Here is a 23848-nt window from a genome sequence, read left to right on the forward strand (position 1 = left end):
AATGGTGCTGCGCGCACAGCCGATAGACAGCTACTGAACCACAATGGCGCCGCGTGCACAGCCGACAGCTACTGAACCACAATGGCGCCGCGCGCACAGCCGATAGACAGCTACTGAACCACAATGGCGCCGCGCGCACAGCCACTAGACAGCTACTGAACCACAATGGTGCTGCGCGCACAGCCGATAGACAGGTACTGAGCCACAATGGCGCCGCGCGCACAGCCGATAGACAGCTACTGAACCACAATGGCGCCACGCGCACAGCCGATAGACAGCTACTGAACCACAATGGCGCCGCGTGCACAGCCGACAGCTACTGAACCACAATGGCGCCGCGCGCACAGCCACTAGACAGCTACTGAACCACAATGGTGCTGCGCGCACAGCCGATAGACAGCTACTGAACCACAATGGCGCCGCGTGCACAGCCGACAGCTACTGAACCACAATGGCGCCGCGCGCACAGCCGATAGACAGCTACTGAACCACAATGGCGCCGCGCGCACAGCCACTAGACAGCTACTGAACCACAATGGTGCTGCGCGCACAGCCGATAGACAGGTACTGAGCCACAATGGCGCCGCGCGCACAGCCGATAGACAGCTACTGAGCCGCAACGGCGCCGCGCGCACAGCCAATAGACAGCTACTGAGCCACAATGGCGCCGCGCGCACGGCCAGGGCGGCTTTTAAAACTGCCGCGGCTGACGTCAGGCTCCCGTGACCCGTGCAGGCTCATGTGAGCACGATCCTGCTGGCTCCTCCCCCTACCAGCAGTCCTCCCGACCCGTGAAGCCCCGAAAGGAGAGCAAATAACCCCCGAGAAACTCATAGCTTAAGCGGAGCGGTTCCGGACGAGCGGTCCCAATCAGCTACTGAACCACAATGTCTCACATAAATGTCTAGGCAGTGGGGCTTGGGTTTTCAGGCAGACTCTGACAATAACTCATCCAAACTCCTTTTGTAATGGTGGCAGCATTAATACCAACAGCAGGTTTCCTGAAAAAGGAGGAATTGCTCAGGCCCTAGATTTGCTTACTAGCCACTAATTATTAGGCAGTCCTTTGTGTCTCTAGGAGACTGAGAGTCCAAATCTCTGACGTGAAAGCAGAACACTGCAAAGCAAGAGGGTGTGACAGAAGGTTTGCACAGCTGTGAACAGCTGCAGGGGCAGAAGCTTTGTAGAATGTAACAGCTACTCCCAGACAGAACAGTCTTGGGAAGAGAGCATCACCAAGCTCCATGAGAGGTACAAGGACTAGCCTGAGAAACTGCCCCACATTGTACCCCTGGGCAGATTTCCCTCTGCCAGCCCATAGTTTACCCAGGCTTCCCCTTCCCACGATTTTGAATCAGCCTGGACAAATTTATTTACTGTATCTGGGTCCAGTGATGATACAGCTGACTGAAACGCACTAGGAGCATGGATTTCTAGCCATACCAGCTGCCTCTGCTTGTCCGTTGATAACACCTAAGGCAGCTGCCCTCCATTCACCAATCCTGCTGTGCCCTGGGAGCTGCCAGCATTCTGAGGCATGAAATGAGAGACTTGTTTGCAGCTGGAGCATCTCTCTTTAAAAGACCCTTAAAAACCCCTTACAGTGGGATGTTCAGCAGCAGCATTGAGCAGAAGAGGGTATTTACATTTCAGGTAGAGATTTGTTGACTTAAAAGAAAGAATGGGGGAGAGAGGGGAGGGCAGGAGGTGTTCCAACTTCAACCTGCCTGCAAAGGAGTCTGTTCATTGTTCACAGTTCTCACTGGAAGGCCTGAAGGGCTGATCTGAAGCAGTCTGTCTGCTGAATGACCTCCAAGCTGTGCACAACATTGCCCTGTTTGCCGCCTTCTGAGATCACTTTGTTCCAGGAGCTGCTCCACTGGCACACACCATGATAGTCTGGGATTCACAAGAGCCCTTGAGAGAGGCCTCTGAGAGGCAGACAGGAGAATGGGAGGGACCCAGGTCCATCAGATGTCTGCCATCAAGGCCTTAGGAACACAAGACTGGATCTCTGGCAGCAGCCTGGGAAGAGGTCAGTAGTGTCCTCTTGTTGACTGAAGCAAGTAGCCTAGAGAGTCTCAGAGGGAAGTTTTTCTTCAAGGAGATTACCAGCCAGCCCTAGGTGATGCCATGCAAGGCAGCATGAAGAACAGAAAAGGCCTTGGCTCAGGGCAAGCACTGCTCAGCAGCAGCTGTGACATCTCTGTGTTACCAACACTGCTTCCAGCACAAATCCAAAACACAGCCCCATGCTCACTACTACAAACCAAACTACCTCTGCCCCAGCCAAGCCCACCACGTACTGAAATGAACCTGTGGCAAAAATGAGCCTGCACAGAATACCTCATAGCTAAGGAAAAATCATCCTTCAGTCCCTAGGCTGGGATTATCATATGGACTAGGGGAGAGAAATGCTTCCAAACAGCCATGGGGAGCAGGCCCACAGCAGAACAGTTTTGCTCATCAGGCAGCAGGGAGCTTTCTTCATCCCCATGGAGTTTATTTGGAACACTTTCCTTTGGGAAAAGATTGTGTCCTATGAGGTAAACACAGACACTCCACTCAAGAAAAGGATTGTGCTCAAATGAACTTAACAGCACCGGGGAGCTTTGGACTTGGCTTTGTTTGTTTCAGAATAAATGCATAAGTGTCTTAGGGGTCCTTAGCTGCTACTCAGAGCTGCCAGCAGAAACTTCACTTTTTTGAGACCAACATCAGCAGCACAGAAGAGGTTCAAAGGGATGTGAAGCCTGCTCTCAACAGGGGCTGTGGGCAAGAATGATGCAGGCACCCAACCAGGCATCACCCAAAGCCCCAAAGTATTTTCAAAGGGAAGGCTGCCCTCTGGAATAATTTGAAAATAGCTCTCTATCCTAGGAAAAGTTTATGATTAACTGAGATGCTATTTGTACTTCCTGCCACTGCCTGCTACTTGCCCACATTTGGATCTTTGGGTTATCCACTGTGTACTTTTTGCCTGGAAGAAACCTTGGAGGAGAGATAAGGCCATTTCAGAAAATGTATTTCTAGCAGCTCACACTTCCAGGGCACCACTCTGGGCTCGAGGTGGTGTCGAGACCATGAAGCACTTACTGCTGCTTGCCTTTGTGGGTGTGGCTGGTGAGTAGATTTTTCACTCAGCTCTGTTGTTGCAGTGTGTAAGGAAGCTGATTTTCTGAGCAAGTTCACCAGGTAGTGTGTGCTGGGAAAGTGAAATTCAGTTTCAGCTTGCAGGAGTCATAGGGCAGAGTCTACCACCTCTTTTGGCTGCTGTCTGTTGATAATTGCTGGTGTCACAAAATGAGGAATGAATCCCTTCACAGGGGGTGCTGACAGGGGACTGCTGAAACATGTCTGTAGCTTCCACAAACCAGACTGCCTCTCTCTGAAGGACTATGAAACACAAAGATAATGCCCAGGCCCAGAATGTCCTGAAGCTGCTGTAAATGGGTGAATTGTGGTCCAGTGTGCTGAGGCAATGGCACTGCAGACCTGTGTTGTACTTAGGTCTTCTCTCGATGGCTACTGCAGGCAGGATCCCGCAGTGATGCCCTGGGACTAGCAGCCAGTGCCTTAGGTGCAGGTGTGTGAGACATGTCTGCACCTAACCCTGATGGCATCATTGTGGGGAGCAGCAAGTGAGCATCTGTTAGCCTTCCCCACCACTGCTACTCTCAATCTTGGTAGAAGCAGAGCCTACAAGTGAGATGCTTCAGCCACAGGGGCAGAGGATTCCTTATGCCAGATGTTGACATGTGCCACTTCTTGTCTCCCAGTTGCCTATCCCATCAGCAGTCATGATGACGATGACAAGATCGTGGGAGGCTACACCTGTGCGGAGAACTCTGTTCCCTATCAGGTGTCCCTGAATTCTGGGTATCACTTCTGTGGAGGCTCCCTCATCAGCAGCCAGTGGGTCCTGTCAGCTGCTCACTGCTACAAGTCGTGAGTGGAATCAAATTTATTCTTCCATAGTCTACTTCTTTCCTCCAGTTCACTGCCAGCAGGTATCCAAAGGCGTGAGTGACTGCATTGTGACAGGAGACAGCCAAGGAATGGGTGGCTCATTCAGGAAGCTGGGCTGAGGCATCATAAGTGCAAGTGTTTCTGTGCATGCAGAGCACGTTCTGAAATGGCAATGTGGTAACTCCTGGCCAGGTACGGGCTGGGATTTCTTAGAAATTGCATTCATCTTGTTAGAAGACAGTCAGTGGGGAACAGGAAGACAAATGTGGTCAGGGAAGGGCAGTTTGCCCTTTTCCAGAATGCTTGTGTGAAGAGCTGTTAGGCATTCAACCTGTTCCAGTGCAGCAAAATGAGCCTGCAGAAATTCAGCACCTATACTGGGAGCAGGAAAGAGCTCAGTGTAGATCCTCAGGACTTAACACAGGTCAGGAGACACAACCTGCATGAAGGCTGAGGCTGCTACGACAGCAGTGTTGAAGGGAGTGCATATGGTGGCAGGGAGATTGCACATGCCCTGTCAGGAGCAGTGATGGATGTGGCCATTCCTTCTCTTCTGCAGTCGTATCCAAGTGCAGCTTGGCAAACACAACCTGGCAGCCACGGAGTCCACTCAGCAGTTAATTAATTCAGCTAAAGTCATCCGCCACTCCGGCTACAGCGCCTCAACACTGAACAATGACATCATGCTCATCAAGCTTGACACACCAGCCCAGCTCAACAGAGCTGTCCAGACAGTTCCTCTGCCTACTGCCTGTGCGGCAGCAGGCACCACATGCCTCATCTCTGGCTGGGGCAACACACTCAGCAGTGGCAGTGAGTATCCTGTGGGGACACACAGTATCAGGAGGGCCCTGGAGACACTCTAAGTCCTCAATCTTAAGTTCAAGTAGTACAGCCTGAGCACAGAGAAGTGCTGAGAGACAGACAGTTTGGGGGTGAGCTGGTTGTGTAGGGCAGTATCCATTTAACTGCTTTAAAGGCAAGCTTTTGCAGAGTACTTCCTCTTGTGTTACAACCACAGACTCAATCCCCCAGTGTCTGTGCCACAAGAGGAGCTCTTAGCTCCATGCCTGCAATGAACCAATGTCATCAACCACCTCTCCTTGCTTTCTTGTAGGTAACTACCCAGACACCCTGCAGTGCCTGCAGGCTCCTATACTCTCTGCAAGTGCCTGCTCCCAAGCCTACCCTGGGCAAATCACACAGAACATGATATGCGTAGGATACCTGGAGGGAGGAAAAGACTCCTGCCAGGTAAAACATCGGCCTCTCCTCTCCCATATCTTTCTCTCCTGCCTAGTAGAGGAGCTATCCTGGTGGAGAATCCACTAATACTCATGGCAGCTGAATGTTGCTTTTTGAACAACAAGGGGGGCTTCAGGTGACAGCTGCTTCCTGAGTGAGGTCAGGTTCTTCCCTTAGCCATTGGCCCTTTTCTGAGGAAGCAAATACCTCTGCCCTAAATTGTCACAGGCAGACTATGCCACCTCTTATCCCTTAGGCCATTTGAAAAAGGAGAAGTGCTGGACACCATAGAGTCCATAGTAATTAGAAGGACTTGAGAGCTTAGGATGCAAATGTTACTTTTATGAGTAGCCAGTATTCCAAGATTCATCCAGTCTGGAAAAGGAGCACACCTGGCAAGTGTTCTTCATTTCACATGAGCCTGTCTCCACAGAGCTCTTTGGCAGAATAATGTTTAAGATGCACAACCCACACTCTAAGCATCTGCCATGGACTGTATCCAACAGAACCAGGCAGCTTACTCACTCTTAGCTGTGGTGTCCTTGGAGCTCAAGTGAGGCACAGGAGCATCAGGCACAGAGTGGCAATCAGAAATTACCTTTTGTACAACTTGGGTGGAGGAAAAGCAGAGTGGAGCTCCCTTGAATTTCTGCAGTGTCTGGCTCATCCCTTACGCTGACACCGTTTGCTGACTATCCTCGTTCTTCATGTGCACAGGGCGATTCTGGCGGTCCAGTAGTCTGCAATGGGCAGCTCCAGGGCATTGTTTCCTGGGGGATTGGATGTGCATTGAAAGGCTATCCTGGAGTTTACACCAAGGTCTGCAATTACGTCTCCTGGATCGAGTCAACCATCGCTGCCAACTGAGACACTCTCACTCTGTCACCTCCTTTTCCTCCTCAGTATCTTTTGCCCTTTCCTAACAGGACATGCAAAGCTTATAGAAAATAAAGATTTTCAGGCACCCCTTCTTTGTGCAGTGTTTCTCTGAGTTTTTCCATAGGGAGAGATATGGACTCCTTGCAGACTCACTTTGCAGCAGTTTCTGGAGCAGGACATCTTTGCTGTTTATCAGCGTGTAGTCAGGGGCTACAAAACAGCCTAAAGCAGCTGAGAGAGTCTGCTCAATGGTGCAGGCAGCACACTCCTACTGTAGAAAACAACAGGCAGCCACACAAGCTCTCACCATGGCCCCTGCTCCCACCCCCTACAGGAAGACTGAGGAGTCCCTAGTGGAACCTCCCCAAAAGCTCTTCTTGGTGAATGGCACAACCTCTTGCTAGAGCTTGCTCTATTCTTGTACCTATGCCACTGAGGCTGTTGTCTCCACCTTTTTACTCTGTTAACTGCTTGTGTTGGGACTGCCTGGTTTTCCTGAAAGATTCAAAAGGACATGGACATTCCTGGCTTCTGGTTGTCACTCCTCCTGATCCCAGCTGACACTGAATATTGGAAGTCCATGAAAAAGCTGATAAAGCTGCCTGATTTGGCTATGTGGGTCCTGCTTTACCTTGCTCCTTGGGTATTCTTCTTAAGGCTTTCTGAGTATTGGAAATTGAAGTTTGGAGTTCCCTGGATCTGAGATAGCCAGGTAGCTCCCCACCTTACCTGTAGAAGGCAGTGATATAGCATAGCATAGCATAGCATAGCATGGCATGGCATGGCATGGCATGGCATAGAATTAACCAGGTTGGAAAATACCCTCGAGATCACACTGCCCTTTGCCTGCTGTTGTCAGCCTAGTCTTCAAAGCTGCTGTGCTTAGAGAGATGATGGAGTCTTAATGCCACTCCAGTACTGAAACTACTCTGACTCAGTGCTCAGAGCTTTAGAGTGATCAGCAGAAGACATTCAGCAGGAGACAGATGACATTTCAGATGGAAAAGGTGAGGAGATATAGAGCACTATGAATGTAAAGTTTGGAGTGCAAACCTACTTGAAGTTCAAAGGAACAGAAGTGGGGTTCAGGAGATGGATTCTGGAATAGGATCCAGGAACACAGTGAAGGCAGGAGGGACAGAGTCCTTCTAGGACACTGGCCAGAGAAGAAGGGCTTGAACCTGGTGATCCCTCAGCTTGCTCCTGAAGATGCTGTCCATAGGATGAATTCCCTTGCTGGTCCATTGAGGGTCACCTATCCTGTTTGGTCCTCCTTGCAGGTGCCACCTCTAACTTACTGCACCCCAAGATGGGGCATAAGCTGTGGCAGTGCCCTTGGTCTGCATCCCAGCCCTTGTCAGTGATTCTGCCCATCAGTTTCTCCCTTCCAGAAGCAGCCCCTAGCTGTGCAAACCTGCCCTGAACTGCAGAAGTGCCTCAGTGAGCAGAGCCTGAGAAGTTAGACCAGAATCAGCTCTGCTCTGGACCAGACCAGGACAACAGTCTGGGTGTGTTTGGTCCTTTATGTTTTCATGCTCTGAGCATCTTTGTGGTAGTACACTAGTGATGTCTATTAATATTTGCAGTGGGGGTGGTGAGACTCTGATCAGGTTGCCCAGGGAGGCTGGGGATGCCCACTTCCTTGAGGTGTTCAAGACCAGGCTGGATGCGGCCTTGAGCAACCTGCTCTAGTGGAAGGTGTCCATGCCCATGGCAGGGAGTGGCACTAGATGATCTTTAAGGTGTCTTCCAACCTAAACCATTCTATGGCTTCTTTGATCCATGAGAAACTTGGAGGAATAGAAGAAATGTCCTCCAGGTTGTCCCTGACCCTCTGTCCTCCAGTGCTGTGGTGTTATTTAAACAGTTCCACATCTCTAAAGATTCTTTCTTGTCAGTGTAAGGATGAAAATGTCTGGGAATGCAAGTGTGGGGATCTTTTGGCTCAGCGATCACATGGCTTATGTGGGGATAACATCCAGCTACAGGTAGCTGTTGGCAAAGCACATGGCTGGGCAATCCTCCCAAAAATGGTCCTTGCAGCCCTGGATGCTTGAAATGCCTGAAAATTCTTGAAGAGGATTAAAGAAAATATTTAAAACTGTAAGTATTAGAGTGACTGAGGTGTTCCAACAGAGAAAAAGCTCTCATTTTTATCTAGATGTTGAAGAATTCATATGCAGAAATGATTTTGAAATGATGCTCCTGTATCCCCTCAATTGTATCAAAGTTCCTAGTGTATTAAAAAAAAATCCTAAGTAGAGCCACATAGGGTTTTGAAATATAAACATAACTTGTGCATATGTGACCTAAAAATAGTGGCATTTTCCTTTGTGTGTTGGTGGGGGTTTAAAATTGAAAGAGAAAAAATGAACACAACCAAGCTGAGCTGCTCCCCACAGGGCCAGTGCTGCCACCGTGTGTTTAATCGTCGGCACTGCAGTCGTGCAGCGGCGTAGTGCTCTCCCGTCGGTGTTCAGTGCTGCCCCCGTGTGTTTAATCGTCGGCATTGCAGCCGTGCAGCGGCGTGGTGCTGTCCCGTCAATATTCAGTGCTGGCACCGTGTGTTTAATCGTCGGCTCTGCAGTCGTGCAGCGACGTAGTGCTGTCCCGTCAATATTCAGTGCTGTCACCGTGTGTTTAATCGTCGGCACTGCAGCCGTGCAGCGGCGTGGTGCTGTCCCGTCAATATTCAGCGCTGTCACCGTGTGTTTAATCGTCGGCACTGCAGCCGTGCAGCGGCGTAGTGCTGTCCCGTCGGTGTTCAGTGCTGCCACCGTGTGTTTAATCGTCGGCACTGCAGCCGTGCAGCGGCGTGGCGCCGTCCCGTCAATATTCAGTGCTGTCACCGTGTGTTTAATCGTCGGCTCTGCAGTCGTGCAGCGACGTAGTGCTGTCCCGTCAATATTCAGTGCTGCCACCGTGTGTTTAATCGTCGGCTCTGCAGTCGTGCAGCGACGTAGTGCTGTCCCGTCAATATTCAGCGCTGTCACCGTGTGTTTAATCGTCGGCACTGCAGCCGGGCAGCGGCGTGGTGCTGTCCCGTCAATATTCGGTGCTGCCACCGTGTGTTTAATCGTCGGCACTGCAGCCGTGCAGCGGAGTGGTGCTGTCCCGTCAATATTCAGTGCTGCCACCGTGTGTTTAATCATCGGCACTGCAGCTGTGCAGCGGCGTGTGCCGCCGCGTTAGTCCCCGGCGCTGCTGCCTCGCTTCTAAATGGACAATCTCAAAATGTGGTGATATTGTTCACACAGATCCTGTTGAGAAATTGAGCAAGATTTCAAATGCTGATCAAGTGAGAAACATGGAGTAGAGGAAATTAGTAAGGGAGCAGCACAGGCTGCAAAAGGCTAAACCTAGGAGGAACAAACAGGCATGACAGGCAGCACAAAGAGCTACTATGTCAGCCACATTGTGGCACTGGTTTTTCAGTATAAGTATTTTATTAGAAGAGTATCAATCACTAAGTAACAGAAAATCCCAGTAAACAATAAAATGCACTTTGCAATATTTAGGAATAATAAAGCACAATAACTGAGGCAGCCTGAGACTGCACAATTCTCCCATCTTGATAGAACAAACTTGGGTAGCCAGGGAAGACCTTTAGATCCTTCAGCCTGGTAGCTCAGGTGGCCCTAGGTGCTGAAATCAGAGATCTTACCTTAGTCCTGTCTTCATGAGATCAGTAAAGTTTTTGATTAACAACAATACAGTGGGATAAATATTCTGTAACTGGACATCAGTAGTAGTAGCTCTTTCTTGGAGCAATTTCCATGCATGCCTGGGGGATTTCTTGTACACTCTCAGCCAGGTTGGAGCATTTTACCCCTGTTAGTCTTTCTTCAAAACAGCAATACAAGTTGAGCTAATCATACTGTTCACCCTGAGTTATTCTTGTGTGTCAGAATTCAACAGCTATGATCCTTGTTGTAATGCAAAACTATATTCCATGTATCTGTTCAATCTCACTTCATGCTGACACATTTCTGAGTGGTGTGTACATGGAAATGGATGGTGATAGCTGGCTCTGTTCATCACATGTTCAGATGCATTGTGGTGTTCTCCAATTACTCTTGTTGCAGGTTTGTCTAACCTCCTGCATCTTCCAGAATGACACCTATGGAAAGAGGGAAATGCGACACGGAACACTTCCTCCATACAGACATAGCTCTTCCAGAGCACTGCCACAAGCGCTGCTGAGGTCTGAGTGTCAGCCCCACCCCTGTGGACAAACACAGAGGTGCAGCCATTTGGCTCCATTATCACACTCTGCACAACACCCTGCTGAGGCAGTCACCTGCAAGGCAAGGTATGCTGGGATAGGAAGGACAGTAAGTTATCTGTGGTAGGAAGGCGTTGGTGCTGCAGAAGGTACCCTTACTTGTTGCAGTTGCACACCCAGCTCCACAAGGCGCTAAGAGACAGGAAGCCAATATCTGAAGTAAAAAGAAAACATTCATTTTTCATGTATGATCTTTCTGGACTCCAGGGAAAGTTTTCCGGCCATGCACACAAATCCACATAGCTTGAGCTCTGCCAGAAAAAACCCCATCAATTTAGTAGGAAACAGAATGGGTTTGGTTCAAGTCCCAGTGATTTAGTGGAACGATTAAATAATTTAAATTATCCAAATTAGTCATTTAACAGACCTGATGGGAAGAGAAAGCAAACACTTATCTTCTTTTACTCTTGCTGGGGACTGATCAAAAGAAATTATCACTTTAAGAGGTTTGGAGTTAGAATTCAGCTTAAGAATGTGATTCCAGCTCTAAGATCAACACTCTCTCTGAGGGCAGGAGGCAGCACAGAAGCCATATATTTAATATGGTAAAAAATTACACTCTTTAGAGCCTGTTAAATGTGGCAATCACAACTGATCCAGCAGGTTTAATACCTGCAGACAGGCTGTAAGATTCCCAATGCCCTGATATATGGCACAGACGATATCACAGGTCACCTGGAGTTTTGCTCCCATGTCACTATGTTTGCCTCAAGAGAGGCTTTGATGTCCCAAATGGGGATGTCATTCATCACCTAGCCCAGAAATGTTTTTCTTGTCATACCAAGTAACCCATACAAGATGCAATTAAACAATGTCACTGCTAGACAGATGAAAATAGCAGTTTTATAAAGGAATCCATTACCAAGCCATTTCATAAATTAAGTATGTTCTGGCAGAGCTTCTCCAGAAAGTACTAGCAGTGATCCAAAAAAATAGGACCTAGCAAATTTCTTGGGTGAAATCTTGGCTCCATTAAAGCCCATGACAATACTCCATTGCACTTCTATAGAGTCAGAACTTTGATTTCTCATACAAGCTGCAGCACACTGCTTTGGGCAAACTACTCTAAGTCAACCTCCCCTGTTATAAAAATGGACCAGTAACCACTGGAGGTTTCACAGAAGTGCCCCATACAGCAGAAAGCAAGATCAAACAGTGCAGTTTGGCAAACAGGCTACCTCAGCAACTCACTGTCAGGGCAGTACTCCACTGACACAAATACCAGGCTTGCAGTTTCAGCAGGACCAGTCTCTTGTCCTGTAGAAGCTTGGGAAAATTACCTTCTTCATGAATTCCACACACAGAAGACTAGCCCAATCTCTTGTGCAATCCCCTTTCTCAGGACTGCAAGACAACTGTCTCCACTAGTTTTGGTACTTGGAGAATCTGTAACAATCTTATCAAGTGTCAGTAATGTTATTTTGCAGGCAAGGGCCTGCACATCAATAGCTGCCTTCACAAGTCTGAGAAGAACAAACAAATGCACAGATTACCTCTGGATAACACACACAGTTGCTTAAAATGAATTCTGGGATGTTCTTGCAAGTAAGTTTCATGTATGAAGAGAGGCTATAAAGTAAGATTAGGCTCCTGGGTAGGTGGCATGTTAAAGAAACATTATTCCTCCCATATAAATGCACAACAGATGTAACATTTGACCTAAGCAATAAGATTTATTACTATTTTTGAAGCAAATTCAGCACAGCTTAAGAGAACACTGTACAGAATTATTTAAGCTAGGAAGAAGTTCTTCTTGTCATTGCTGCATGTTTCGCATTTGTCAATTCCTACCCTCCAAACCACCCCACAGTTTAATATTTTTTGGCTTCTTACAAAGGTGATGATCCTGCAGTTGAACCTGCTAATGTAGCACATAGCTGTCTCCCTCTAGTCATTGCAGGCATCCACTCATGACTTTGCTTTTCATAACAAAAGAAATCCGAATGGTCTCTTTGGTCTCTTTTTGAGCCCCAAAACATTTCAGGTAATTTGTGTTAAGCATACTACCAACAGCACATGCAATCAAAAGCAGTTTTCACACATCATTTGGCAATGGAAAAAATGTTACAGCTGTGATCAAAGAATGGAGTCTTGCTTACATTGCCTTATATTCATTTCTTTAGCACATGCACTTTAGTGTAAATATTGTTGCATATTTTCTTCAGAGGCCGAAGTTCTTCTGTATTCTAAAAATAACCTGCTAACATATAGTCTCCTTTCCTCAAAACATTTTCCTTCTTCCTTTTGTTGAGTTCATTGAAAATATCTAAAAATGAGGAACAGTTCTTGGATAAACACCTTCAATGGCAAACAGCCCTGTGAAAAACAAATGGCCTTTCGTGTCGTGCAGAAACACTTCGTATTTTGAGTAAGGGCGAGAAACCTGAACATGGAAACACACCTGAAGAGAACAGTAAAATGTCTTTTCAAGGAAACACTTGAAAAGTGTGGCTCAACAGGTTCAACTATCAAGTAATTCTTCAGGTTTTTTTGCATTTTACTTCATCTAACACAATCCTGGATGGTCCAGCAGACAGCCCCAGGCCGACATTCTCCATTCACCTTGGGTGACCCCTGGAGCTGACAGTACTGTATTCACATTGGACAAATAAATGCACTTCAAAGTTCATCTCCTACCTCACCATGCACATAGCCAAGCACTTAAAATTGTGAACATCCAAACAGCCTAGAAAGGAGAATCCTGGCATTAATATACCACTTCCACCTAGTTTTTCTGATGTGGACAACTTCCAACTTGTAATCAAAATTGCTTTCTGATCCCAAGTTCAAAAGACCACACTGAATTTGGGGCTGCTCAAGCACATTCTCTTTCTGGAGAAAGGCATGGAACAACATTCTTGGATGTTCCTCTAGGAGATCCAGGCAACATATCAAATGCATCACCTCAATTCAAAGGGATGCTTTCCCAGCTCATCACAATTACATATGCTTGCAGATTCTCTCTGAACTGCAGTTCCACCAAGCTCCTTAGCTGGGCAGCAGTTCATCAGTTAGCTCCCTAGAAATGGAGCACTTTAGGTAGCCCTTTATTGGGTGGCATGCTGACAACCCTTTTAAAAGGCTGTAATCCCACTGTGTGTTTTCTATTGGTGATTGTACATCAGCCAAGATGAGGTTCCTAGACTTTTAAAAGGGATGCATCTGCTTTCTGCCAGAGAATAAAAAATACACATCAAGTCTTTACCTCCCAGTAGTGGCTGTCACATTCAGGTTACTGATATGCATACAAACATTGCATATTCTATATGAAAAGTGTGTGACTGCATTTGCAGTGGGTACTGGAATTAGATCCACAAGCCAAGGAAGTTTCTACCTGTCTAGCACAAATTCTCTTTCATTTCACACTGTTCTTGCTTGAGTGGTTTTATGAAAGTAGTAGCAGTGGAAGAACTGTCAGAAGCAAGTAGGTTGGCCTGCTCATAAATCCTCTTTACTGTATGGCTTTATGCTAAGACTTTTTGGTATCTGGAATAGTGTTTGGCTTCCCTTAACACAGTATCTCTACTGCATCTCATCCATTTGGGATAAGATTTGACATAAGATGACATTTATAGCCATGCCTGCTGTATGCTGTCATGAGGGAACTATGGTTTTCTGTCCACCTGCAAGGATACAGTCACTTGAAGAATGTCCTCAGTCAGAGACAGACATCCATGAGGAACTGACTACCAGACTGCCAAACATTATCAGAAGGTTGACTAGGGTGTATTTCAGAGCCAGGACTGGGTACTCCATTACATAGTGCATTCTTGCCTATCCTTTGAGCAAATTTCAGTACAAAGTGTGGAGATTCTAAAGTAGCCATATTAAGAAGTGTGTCACAGAAAGGCTCAAATTGCAGGCACAAGTGAGGAATTTTTGTAGTCCTGTATCAATATGCATACATCAAATGAGAGACTTTGCTCTATAGACAGAAATGCAATGGATAACTTACATTGCTTTAAGAATAGGATTTTTTAAGATTGTTTAAGCTTTACCTTTTCAGGTATTTAGAATATCCCCTGAGATATGTGGCAACATAGTGATTGGCAAATGGAAGGAAAGGGGGGAAGAAAAAAGGCTGAAAACTATACTGGAAACTAAAGACAGTTTGTTTTCATGCTGTCTACAATTCCTTTGGCTCACAGAAGTCTCAAGACAGACTCTTGCTTTGTAGCAAAGAAAAAAAAGTCCTCTAGTGTCCTACCTTGTCTCCTCTACATCATATGATAGAATTCAGAGCCACAAATTGCCTGGACTTAACAAGCAAAGGGTATTTCCTGAAGCAGTCAATCCATGTCTCCCTGACAGCCTACAGGGATCCTTTCCTGCTAACGCAAAGAATCTCACAAAACCTTTTTATGTAATATTCTTCATGTGTTTTGACTTACACTCCCAAAGCACACTTAGTTCAGTCAAACTGGGCACGTGTGTTTTGGGGCATTGTTGGAGTTTGGGTGGTTTTGTTCTTTTTCCTTAGCTTGATATACTGCACTCTTCCTGGAGCTGGCCATTTTGATTACACATTTTGCTTTGTAATGAAAGAAGACCAAGTACTTCAGCTTCGAAAGGGAGAGAGCAAAAAGCAGCTGCCCAAACATGTGGTGATTGTTATTTTGCTGTCCAGAGTGACAAAATACCACATGCAATTCAACACCCAGGGATCAGATAATTCTATCTGAAAAAGCAGCTTGTCATGTAAGTTAACATTTGCTATGATTATAACCTACATAAAGCTGATTTCCTAGGTAAAGCCCTCACGGTGCCCATGCAAGTCACCTCCACACTTTGGGAACTTGGACACGGGGCAACATAAGTCACTGGTTATCAGCCTTTGTTTTCTTTTACAATACATTCCTGATTCCCTGTACTTCCAATGGCAAATACAGCATGCTTGTTTGTCCCATGCTGGTAGCTGATATTCCATGACTACCCTGGCTCCAGAGTGAGACAGTAATGCACATTTGTGTTACTCTCCCTTTAGTGTAGTGCAAAGCTGTACACAGCTCAGAAAGGAATCCCTAAATTCCATTACCTATTTACGATCATGTTCAAACATGTATTTAAAATGTTAAAAGTCAACCACATGTTAAAGTAAATCTTTTTGGAGAAACCCCTTTGCAAAAAAAGGAATAAAATAATTAATATTTGCTTTTGCCAGTAGAAACTTTTGCTCGTGAATCTCCTTTGAAGGGAAGGACATTTAACCTTTTCGCGTGCTACCCCCTCAGACATCTCTGACCCTACCGCAAAGCAGACAGCCAAGATTCCCGGCTCCATGCTGCTGATTAAACCTCTTGTAGGAAACATCTGGATGAAATTTTCTTGCAGCTGATTTGAAAAAGATGTAAGAAGCAGAACTAGGGAGCTGTCATAGTTCAGCTGAGTGGCACAAATATGATGCTATGCAAAAGCAGATTTTTCTTTGAACACATTTAACTCCTAAATATGAGCTCCTGACCGTGCAAGCAACCTCATCAGCAGAAGAAAACCAAATCCCTTTTCCATTCTGCAGGCCAGTGTAGAGAGGGCAAATGGGCTCTGAAAGAAACCCAACTCAACAACTGCATTGTTACAAATGAAATAATAAAGGACTTAAACAGTTTACCTGCCTAACACTCAAATTTAGTTGTCAGGTGAGAGAGAAGTCATCCATGGCCTTAACTTCAAAAACTGTATTTCTTCAACTTGTGAAGGGTTTCAAAACTTCTATGATTTCTGAGAAACATATCAACTGGATGTAAAGCCTTCCTGCTGTCTCACTCAATACAACCCCAGGCCTAAATTAGCAAAAGTCATCTAAAATCTTCATGGCCTAACATTCAGGGAGGGGCCTGCACAATGCAGCTCAGTCTATTGTTCCCTTTTGGAAATACGGAAAAGTAGAATTTTAGGGTCTGTATTTACAACAGACCTAAGAGTGAGATTTTTTTCACTGTTGTCACTGAGTAGCAGCAGTGAAAAAAACTACACTAACCAGGCCAACTTTAATCTGCAGCTGCTGTGGGGGAAAACAAGCAGCACCAGAGCAAGCCTGAAAAAGATGTGCAGGAAAACGCAAAGCAGTGGGGAACCTTTTGTCCCATTGCTGCCAAGCTGAGAAAATTCCAGGAGATGAGGCAAGACCAGGCAGGGACACTCTGGTCCTTTCCAGAAGCCAAAGCATACAGCATTTCAGATATATCAGATTGGTCAATTACTCTAACATACAAAAACTGAAAGCTTCAGCAGAGTGAAGGGTCAGCAATATGCAACTTGCTACAGTCACTGAAAATTTGATGTTATGGGAAGCGCTTCCACTTCCCACCTGGGGCACTGGTCTAAAGAAACGTGGTTAAAATTGCATGGTAAATATTTTTAAGTTATACAGAAATTAACACAGAGACAAAATCTGGTCTAAGCATTTTATCTCCAATCCAAACTTCACATTCTAAAGCACCCTTACTTATTTTGGCTACACCGCTGTGATCCCAATAGATCTAAAGGAAGAGGCATCTATTCAGATTAGCACTGCTAACAGTTTCTCAATGAATGAACATATTCACATACTCCTTGCTCTATGTGTTTCAATTTATGAGAAACCAGTCTTCAAAATTCAGGCAAGTATCTGGCAGCTAATGAAATTTCAGCCTGGGGCAAGAACAGCCAACTGGAATACAGACCGGAAATTCCATCACAGAAGTGTAAGAACAAGAAGAAATGTATGGAGCTGCTCTTCCTCCATCCAGATAAAGATAATATTGCCTTTTTTTTTTTGGTACCACATTATTCAGTACTACCACTGGAATGGCAATGAATGAATAAAACCAGAAAAGAGGTTTATAGAATCCCAAGAAAAATCCAATCTTCATCAAAGATAGTGAAAATAAAAAGTCGCCATGTAGAACATCTACATGTGAGGGCCACACCATTTGTTTAGGCAGGAGGCAATATCAATGCAGATTTAGGGTAGCCACTGCCATGCATGCCATCATAGATCAGGCAAGTTGATCTCATGGCTAGAAGAAGTAATTTAAGGCTACTCCATCAAGAGAAAAATCTGCAATTTTGTTAAGACCCTTTGATGGAACCAGTGTATACCTTGCAACTCCCCACAAACACCTCCCTCGACACATTTGGTCTGCACCAAAAAGGGAAGATGAGAGAACATTCTGAATCCAGCAATGTGTATGCAACCAACAAACAATGAAACCAAGAAGCAAAAAGCAGGTGACTGGAAAATATGGAACCAAGGCTTACAGTGTATCAAGAAATGTCCTTACACTTAAAAAATTATAATGCACTCCAAAATCCTTTTGTTCAGGCAATCCATGTACAACAGAAGGCACTGTTATCCATATGAATCTATCAATTCTGCACAGCAAAAACCTGAGAAGCGCAACTCAATTAGATGCAGCCTGGCCCTTCCCAGTCAGTCAGGTTCCTCGAGGACAAATGTTTCCATTCAATCCATCAGATCATAAAAACACCACAAGAATTTGTACATTACAGTAGCTGGTTAGAAAGAGCATTCTGGTGGGGGAAGCGCGCTGCTATTTTCCGGACCGCCTTCAGCAGCATTAAATTACCCTCCCCTGTCACTCAGAAGTCAGGGTGATTTCAAGAAAATGCAATGATGAGATCTTTCCTATCGACCTTTGTAGCTGATCCTTCAGTTGCCACCAGGAGTACTTCCAGCAAAGCTAAACGCTGTGATCAGTCCTTTGTTGTCAAACGCGTAGTCACTTTGCTGTTCTCTTGTCTTAGTCTCTAGAATTCCAAGAGGAGAAAGGATGTGAAAAGTAGCCTATGAAGAATGCTTTGGCCAGAGACAATACAGCTAAGATAAAAACACAAACTTGTGGAAAAAACAGTTAAGACAAAATTTTGTTCCCTAAATCCAGCGGCAGTAATAAAGTATACTCAGATTTGCTCTGAATGTATAAAGGTACACAAATCTAAAATAGAGCTGAGAAATTAATCCTCTCTAATATCAGCCTATGTTACACTACTCTGTATGCTTTTTCATTAAATCTGAAATTATTTTCCAGGATGAAAGGTTTCTAAACATCTAGAACCTTACAGTGCCTGTGAAGGCAGCATTAGCGGTTAAAACCCCTGTTAAACACATAATAATCTATAGTAATCTTCAAATGCCTGTCTCACGGCTCATTATTACCATAATTTGCTCTCCATTTCAAATGTCAGGCTGTGCAAAATTAGTTCATGCCCTGTTCAAACAGCAGCACATGTCAATGAGAAGGCAATTAATTAGAAGCAACAGTAATCTCTCTGAACAGCACAAGCTTACAGGTAAGGGATAATAGAAGTGCAACATCCTACTCACACTTCTCAGGAAATGTTTATTAGCACAGACACTTATTTTCTCTCACTCGTTACAGACTAGGTGCAGTTCCAACATCGCTGCAACAGATAAAATGGCCCCAGAGAAGTGCCTCACCTGCAGCATTTCGCCGGTGTTCTGCTAATGTATAAATTTCCTGCAGCTGTTTCTTCTGATCCTCACTCAAGGGTGCTGTCAGTGAATGGTACCAGGCTGCATCTCGGCTCTGTACCGCTGTCAGAACAGGAATGGAGGAGAAGTGATTATCAGATTACATTGCAAGTTAACTGCAGAAGAACAAAACGAAACACAAAGGATCCCTGGTTGTTAAAACATGAACTGCAAAACTGCAAACACTGTAAAACCAAAGTCAACACTCCCGTCAGTTTTCTTAGCACAGATTCCCACTCTAACAGAGGCAATCCATTCTGGAGAACTTCATTACATCCTCTGCTTTCTGAAACAGAAAGTTAACTATGTGGCCATCATTCGTGGACAATGACGAAGTCAATCTTCTAATTTGACATTCATGTCAAAGCCAAAAACAAACAGAAAACTGAAAAAAAAAGAAATCCCCTATGATTTTAACATCTAGCACGTGACAAGTACTTCTATATATAGGAGTGTCTCTAGTGACTGAGTCCCACTTAAGCTGGTACTGAAAAGTTATGAAGGAGAACATGAAGGGAATTAATCTCTGGCTGTATTTGCTACCATTTGCGGTTTTCTGCAGTACATGTAAGCCAAAAAAATCTAGAAAGCAAGATCCCATTTTCCAGTTCTAAATTACTCCCTGTAACAAACCAAAGGGTTTTTCCTCGTCATGATCATAAGCATCTCCGAACTACTTAATGATGTCGTATCATTCCGCCAACCAGGACACACGTACCTAGAAGTGCTTGTGTGAAAAACTGATATTCATCAACACCATTTTCAAGGTCAAGAGGTGTGCTGAACCCTTCAAGAGCAGTCTCTTCCAATGCATCTTCATCCCAGTCATCATCATCATCATCTTCATCCTCTTCCTCTCCACCTCCTCCACCACCACCTCCTCCACCATGGTTCTCCTGCATCACTTGGCTCACATCATTTGTTTCCTCCTCGTCACTCGATATCTCTTCTGCAAAAGCATTGGTATGTGTTGTAAAACAAAGTTTACAAAACAAAAGGAAACAACGACTTCTGAATGAAGAACAATTACTAAATCCAAGTTTGGGCTAGAAATGGAAGCCTCTATGACCACCCTTCCCCCAAAATCTTAGAACTGGAAAAATGAAGCTGTTAAAATGTTTCCTACAATCAAAGTCAGTTACACTTGTTTCTAAGCACACCTGGGGAATGTGAAACTGCCATCTTAGTGTGTGTGTGTCTCTCCTTTATGCAGCCATTGTGCAATTACAGGATCACAAAATTTTGAGGAACTGTCTTGGACAAAGTGTTCCAATACTGTGCTTTTCAACTTACAAATAGACTTCAGAAATTGACAGAAAACAAAGAGAAAACCAGATGCAGGTGAAATGTCTGTCTGCTCTCCTTCAGAGTGCTCCTTTATTTGAACAAACTTTAGGTAGCACCTTTCACTTGACTTTAACCTTCCATTCTGCTCATGAAACAACTATCATGTCCTGAATTAAATGCAACTCCAACGTGCAGTTCTAGATGTTGCTACTTCATACTTACAAAAAAGTATTTCTTATTTATAATCAAACTTTAAAAAATCCCCCTCCAGTTCAAAACCTTCAGCTCTTCTTGTGTTAGCAGTCTAGAAAGAGTGACTAACATCTCCAACCCGCAGGGACTGAATCACAAGACAGAGAATTGAAAATTACTGTGCTGTTTCCATACTGTATTCCTATGCAGTGAGAAGAATTCTCTAATTCCATTGCAGAAAATCACATGGGAAATTTGAGTGGATTAAATAACCTGTTTATAGCCAATCTAATTTTCACACCTCAAACCACCTATCTCCTGTTCCAAGCCAAATACAGCCATAGATATCTGCTTGCTATGCTGTGGAAAATTCACTCCTGGTAAGGAGTGAATACCTCCACAAAATATTCTTTGATGTTTTCTCTCTTCTGGCACATATGTGGTGACAGGTTGGACTCAATGATCTTTGAGTTCTCTTCCAATCTTGGTGATACTGTGATACTGTGATATAGGTCTGTCTATTCCAAGAATCTCATCTATCTCAAATCCCACTTTGTATGTCACTTTCCAGCTTCCTTCAAAATTTGACCAAACAGGTCTTTCAAATATCTGAGCACTGGAAACAGTTTCTTTCCAGGAATCAAAGAGTATAACCAGCACACTCTTGGCAAATTCCTGCTCCTTATGGAGAAGATAGAGCACATTCACTACCCAAAAGTGTTGCTGTATTGTTACTTCCAAACCAACAGTACCCTTTCATTAAAGTGTTAGCTGTTATACATTGAAATGTCTTTATTACATATTCAGAGGAAAGATCAATTCCTAAGGTGATCTTTCAAGCACCCAGTAAGTTGAGCTATTTTCAGCAGACCAACGAGTCTTAAAAATTAACTGCAATTTCTTACCCCCTTTAAATTAAATCCAGACAAAATCCACAATGTGAAAAGGGGAGATTTTACCATTATCTTCTGCAACGTGTTTTTCATCTTTAGCATGATCCTCATGTTCTGTGAGCTCTCGTGAGGCGCAAACTTGTTTTAAGCCCAGGAAGAGGAGAAGGATTGAAGGAACAATCTGGGCAGCCACAGCATCCACAGCAGGTGGTCGGTTCTGCAATTCCATTAGGATGCTCAGTCCTATTATACACATCTTTCTGTCATGGAGTCTGAAACAACAAACATTTGTTAGACAAAAAAACCCAGATTTTCACTGCAAGGATATACAGAGAGCATTGACATCCTGGTGCTTGACATGGCAGAAGACAAGGTGATGAAGGCTATTTCCTAAGTCTTAGTTCAAAACTCCTGAACACTGTTTCCTTTGCTCTGAACTTAAAAGAATTCTGAAACATGATGTACTGTACCTTTGTATCCTCACAAAAAAAATCAACTCATAGCTCGACAGACCCAGAAAAGTTACATGAACACAGGCCACCTTTACTGGCATCACAACAACTAGACCTGGTGTGGATGACTGTTATTTAGACTAACCAAAAAATGAGAACTCTTTCATCAACATGACTAGGGCTACAGACAGAAACAAACAAAAAAAAGTCAAACCCATGGGCTTTTAGATGAAAAAAACCCACAACACTTGCCCAAGAAAACAGTCTGTGTCATTCATCCACTGGTTTATGAACTGTGCAGTGATGGGCTCAGGATTGTGTGGAAATCTGATGTTCTCTAAGGTGTGCAAAAGTAGATCAGGATTGTAGTAGAGTGCAGCTATGGCAACCTGAAGACACATGGTACGAAGCTCGCTTGTTTTAACTCCTCTGGTTAACCGCTCCAGAACGGCCTCCACAAAGAGTGGAATACACTTGCCATGTAAATATAAAGGAGAGGAAAAGAAAAAACATAAACAAAACAGGCATTAGACACCTTGCCAGATTTGTATACAAAAGTGTTCAGTGAAGTGCAGGCATAACCTTGCAATGCATTCTATTCACTTCCTATTGTAAAAGTGTTTCAAGCCTCTGACTGCATGCTTATAAACCTTCCTCCAAACTGCCAGTGTTGTTCTCAAGTGCAGAGAAGAATATTTGGGGGCACTTGGTGGAATTTGTTGCAGCAAAGGTTTACAAAAGAACTCAAAGACATTCCCATCTTTATCAAACAATTTAAAAATAAACAGACATTAAAAAGGAAATTCTCTAAATCTGCAAGAGAAACAAAGTGAACTTTTCCTAATAAATGTAAAACTACTGTAAATTTCTTACAAAAGTTTGGAGTGAGTGAGTTTATTCAGATAAAAAGCAAGAATGTGCAAATTCCCACAGGATGAAATAAACATCTACATGTATTTCAATGGGCAGGTTTAGCATCCTGGCCTGCATCAAGAAGAGTGTGGCCAGCAGGAGCAGGGAAGTCATTGTGCCCCTATACTCAGCACTGGTTAGGCCACACCTTGAGTACTGTGTCCAGTTCTGGGCCCCTCAGTTTAAGAAGGACATTGAGACTCTTGAACATGTCCAGAGAAGGGCATCGAGGCTGGGGAGAGGCCTCAAGCACAAGCCCTACAAGGAGAGGCTGAGGGAGCTGGGGTTGTTTAGCCTGGAGAAGAGGAGGCTCAGGGGAGACCTTATTGCTCTCTACAACTACCTGAAGGGTGGTTGTAGCCAGGAGGGGGTTGGTCTCTTCTCCCAGGCAACCAGCACCAGAACAAAAAGACACAGTCTCAAGCTGCGCCAGGGGAAGTTTAGACTCGAGGTGAGGACTAAGTTCTTCACAGGGAGAACTGTTAGCCGTTGGAATGTGCTGCCCAGGGAGGTGGTTGAGTCACCGTCCCTGGAGGTGTTCAAGAAGGGACTGGATGTGGCACTTGGTCCCATGGTTTATTAGTCATGAAGTCTTGGGCAACAGGTTGGACTTGATCTTTGAGGTCTTTTTCAACCTTATTGATTCTATCATTCTAGGATTCTATGCTTTATAATAATTTGGGAAGCATTACCCACATTTTAGTTTCTGAGTTTCAGTTCAGCAACCATTTTCATTCATAGAGATGTGCAGCTCAATTAGGCCTTCCATAACACACTTACTTCAATGTAAATGCATAAAATTCACTTTAACTCCCTCCGTATTTCTTTTAAAAGCAAAAACTTTCAGGGAACATTTTTACCTTCAAAGACTTCAGATTTACATTAGAAAAGTTATCTTGGCTTCAGTGAAATTAACTGGAAATGTATTCCTGAAGTCCATGGATTGCATCGCAGCAAAATCAGATAGGACATGTTAAAAGTAATTTAGGCTGCAGTGTTATGTAAAATGAAAGACCAGAATTTAGCCCTTAGCATGAAAAAGACTGCTGTGTAAAAGTGTGTTCCAAGAAACTCAGGAAAATGGAGATTATTTTTTTCCCAGCATTCAGTATCCAGCCATGCTAAGAGTTCTTCATTTCCAAATGAGACCGAGTAATTAAAAACAGTAAAAAGACCCAAGTTCATATCACTTAGAGAAACAACTTCAGCAACTGGATGTGTACAATTAACCTCTCAGCCA

At 44.6% G+C, this 23848-nt stretch overlaps 2 protein-coding genes across 4 annotated transcripts in view; one reads left to right on the forward strand and one right to left on the reverse strand.

The window, feature by feature from the left end:
• The first annotated feature begins 1947 nt into the window (after nt 1–1947).
• LOC137442720 (trypsin I-P1-like) lies at nt 1948–6185 on the forward strand. The gene is made up of 5 exons (XM_068141684.1): nt 1948–2035; nt 3780–3948; nt 4529–4782; nt 5087–5223; nt 5932–6185. The coding sequence occupies exons 1-5, from the start codon at nt 1951–1953 to the stop codon at nt 6079–6081; spliced, it is 795 nt and encodes a 264-aa protein (XP_067997785.1). The 5' UTR covers nt 1948–1950; the 3' UTR covers nt 6082–6185.
• A 5841-nt stretch (nt 6186–12026) lies between these two features.
• Nucleotides 12027–23848, reverse strand: part of IPO8 (importin 8) — a 45032-nt gene continuing 33210 nt past the window's right edge. For 2 of the 3 annotated variants that reach the window (XM_068142116.1, XM_068142114.1), the window contains exons 21-25: nt 21949–22169; nt 21311–21516; nt 19591–19821; nt 18819–18935; nt 12027–18127 (exon numbers count right to left, since the gene is read on the reverse strand). In XM_068142116.1, coding sequence (XP_067998217.1) covers nt 18030–18127; nt 18819–18935; nt 19591–19821; nt 21311–21516; nt 21949–22169 — 873 coding nt within the window. In that variant the 3' untranslated portion in view covers nt 12027–18029. Of the gene's footprint in view, nt 18128–18818; nt 18936–19590; nt 19822–21256; nt 21517–21948; nt 22170–23848 lie in introns of those variants that run through there. The other variant, XM_068142115.1, reaches the window with a different exon arrangement.

This window comes from Melanerpes formicivorus, unplaced genomic scaffold (assembly GCF_026170545.1).
Source record: "Melanerpes formicivorus ecotype bairdi unplaced genomic scaffold, bMelFor1.0.p_v2 SCAF_8, whole genome shotgun sequence".
NCBI classification, from domain to species: Eukaryota; Metazoa; Chordata; class Aves; order Piciformes; family Picidae; genus Melanerpes; species Melanerpes formicivorus.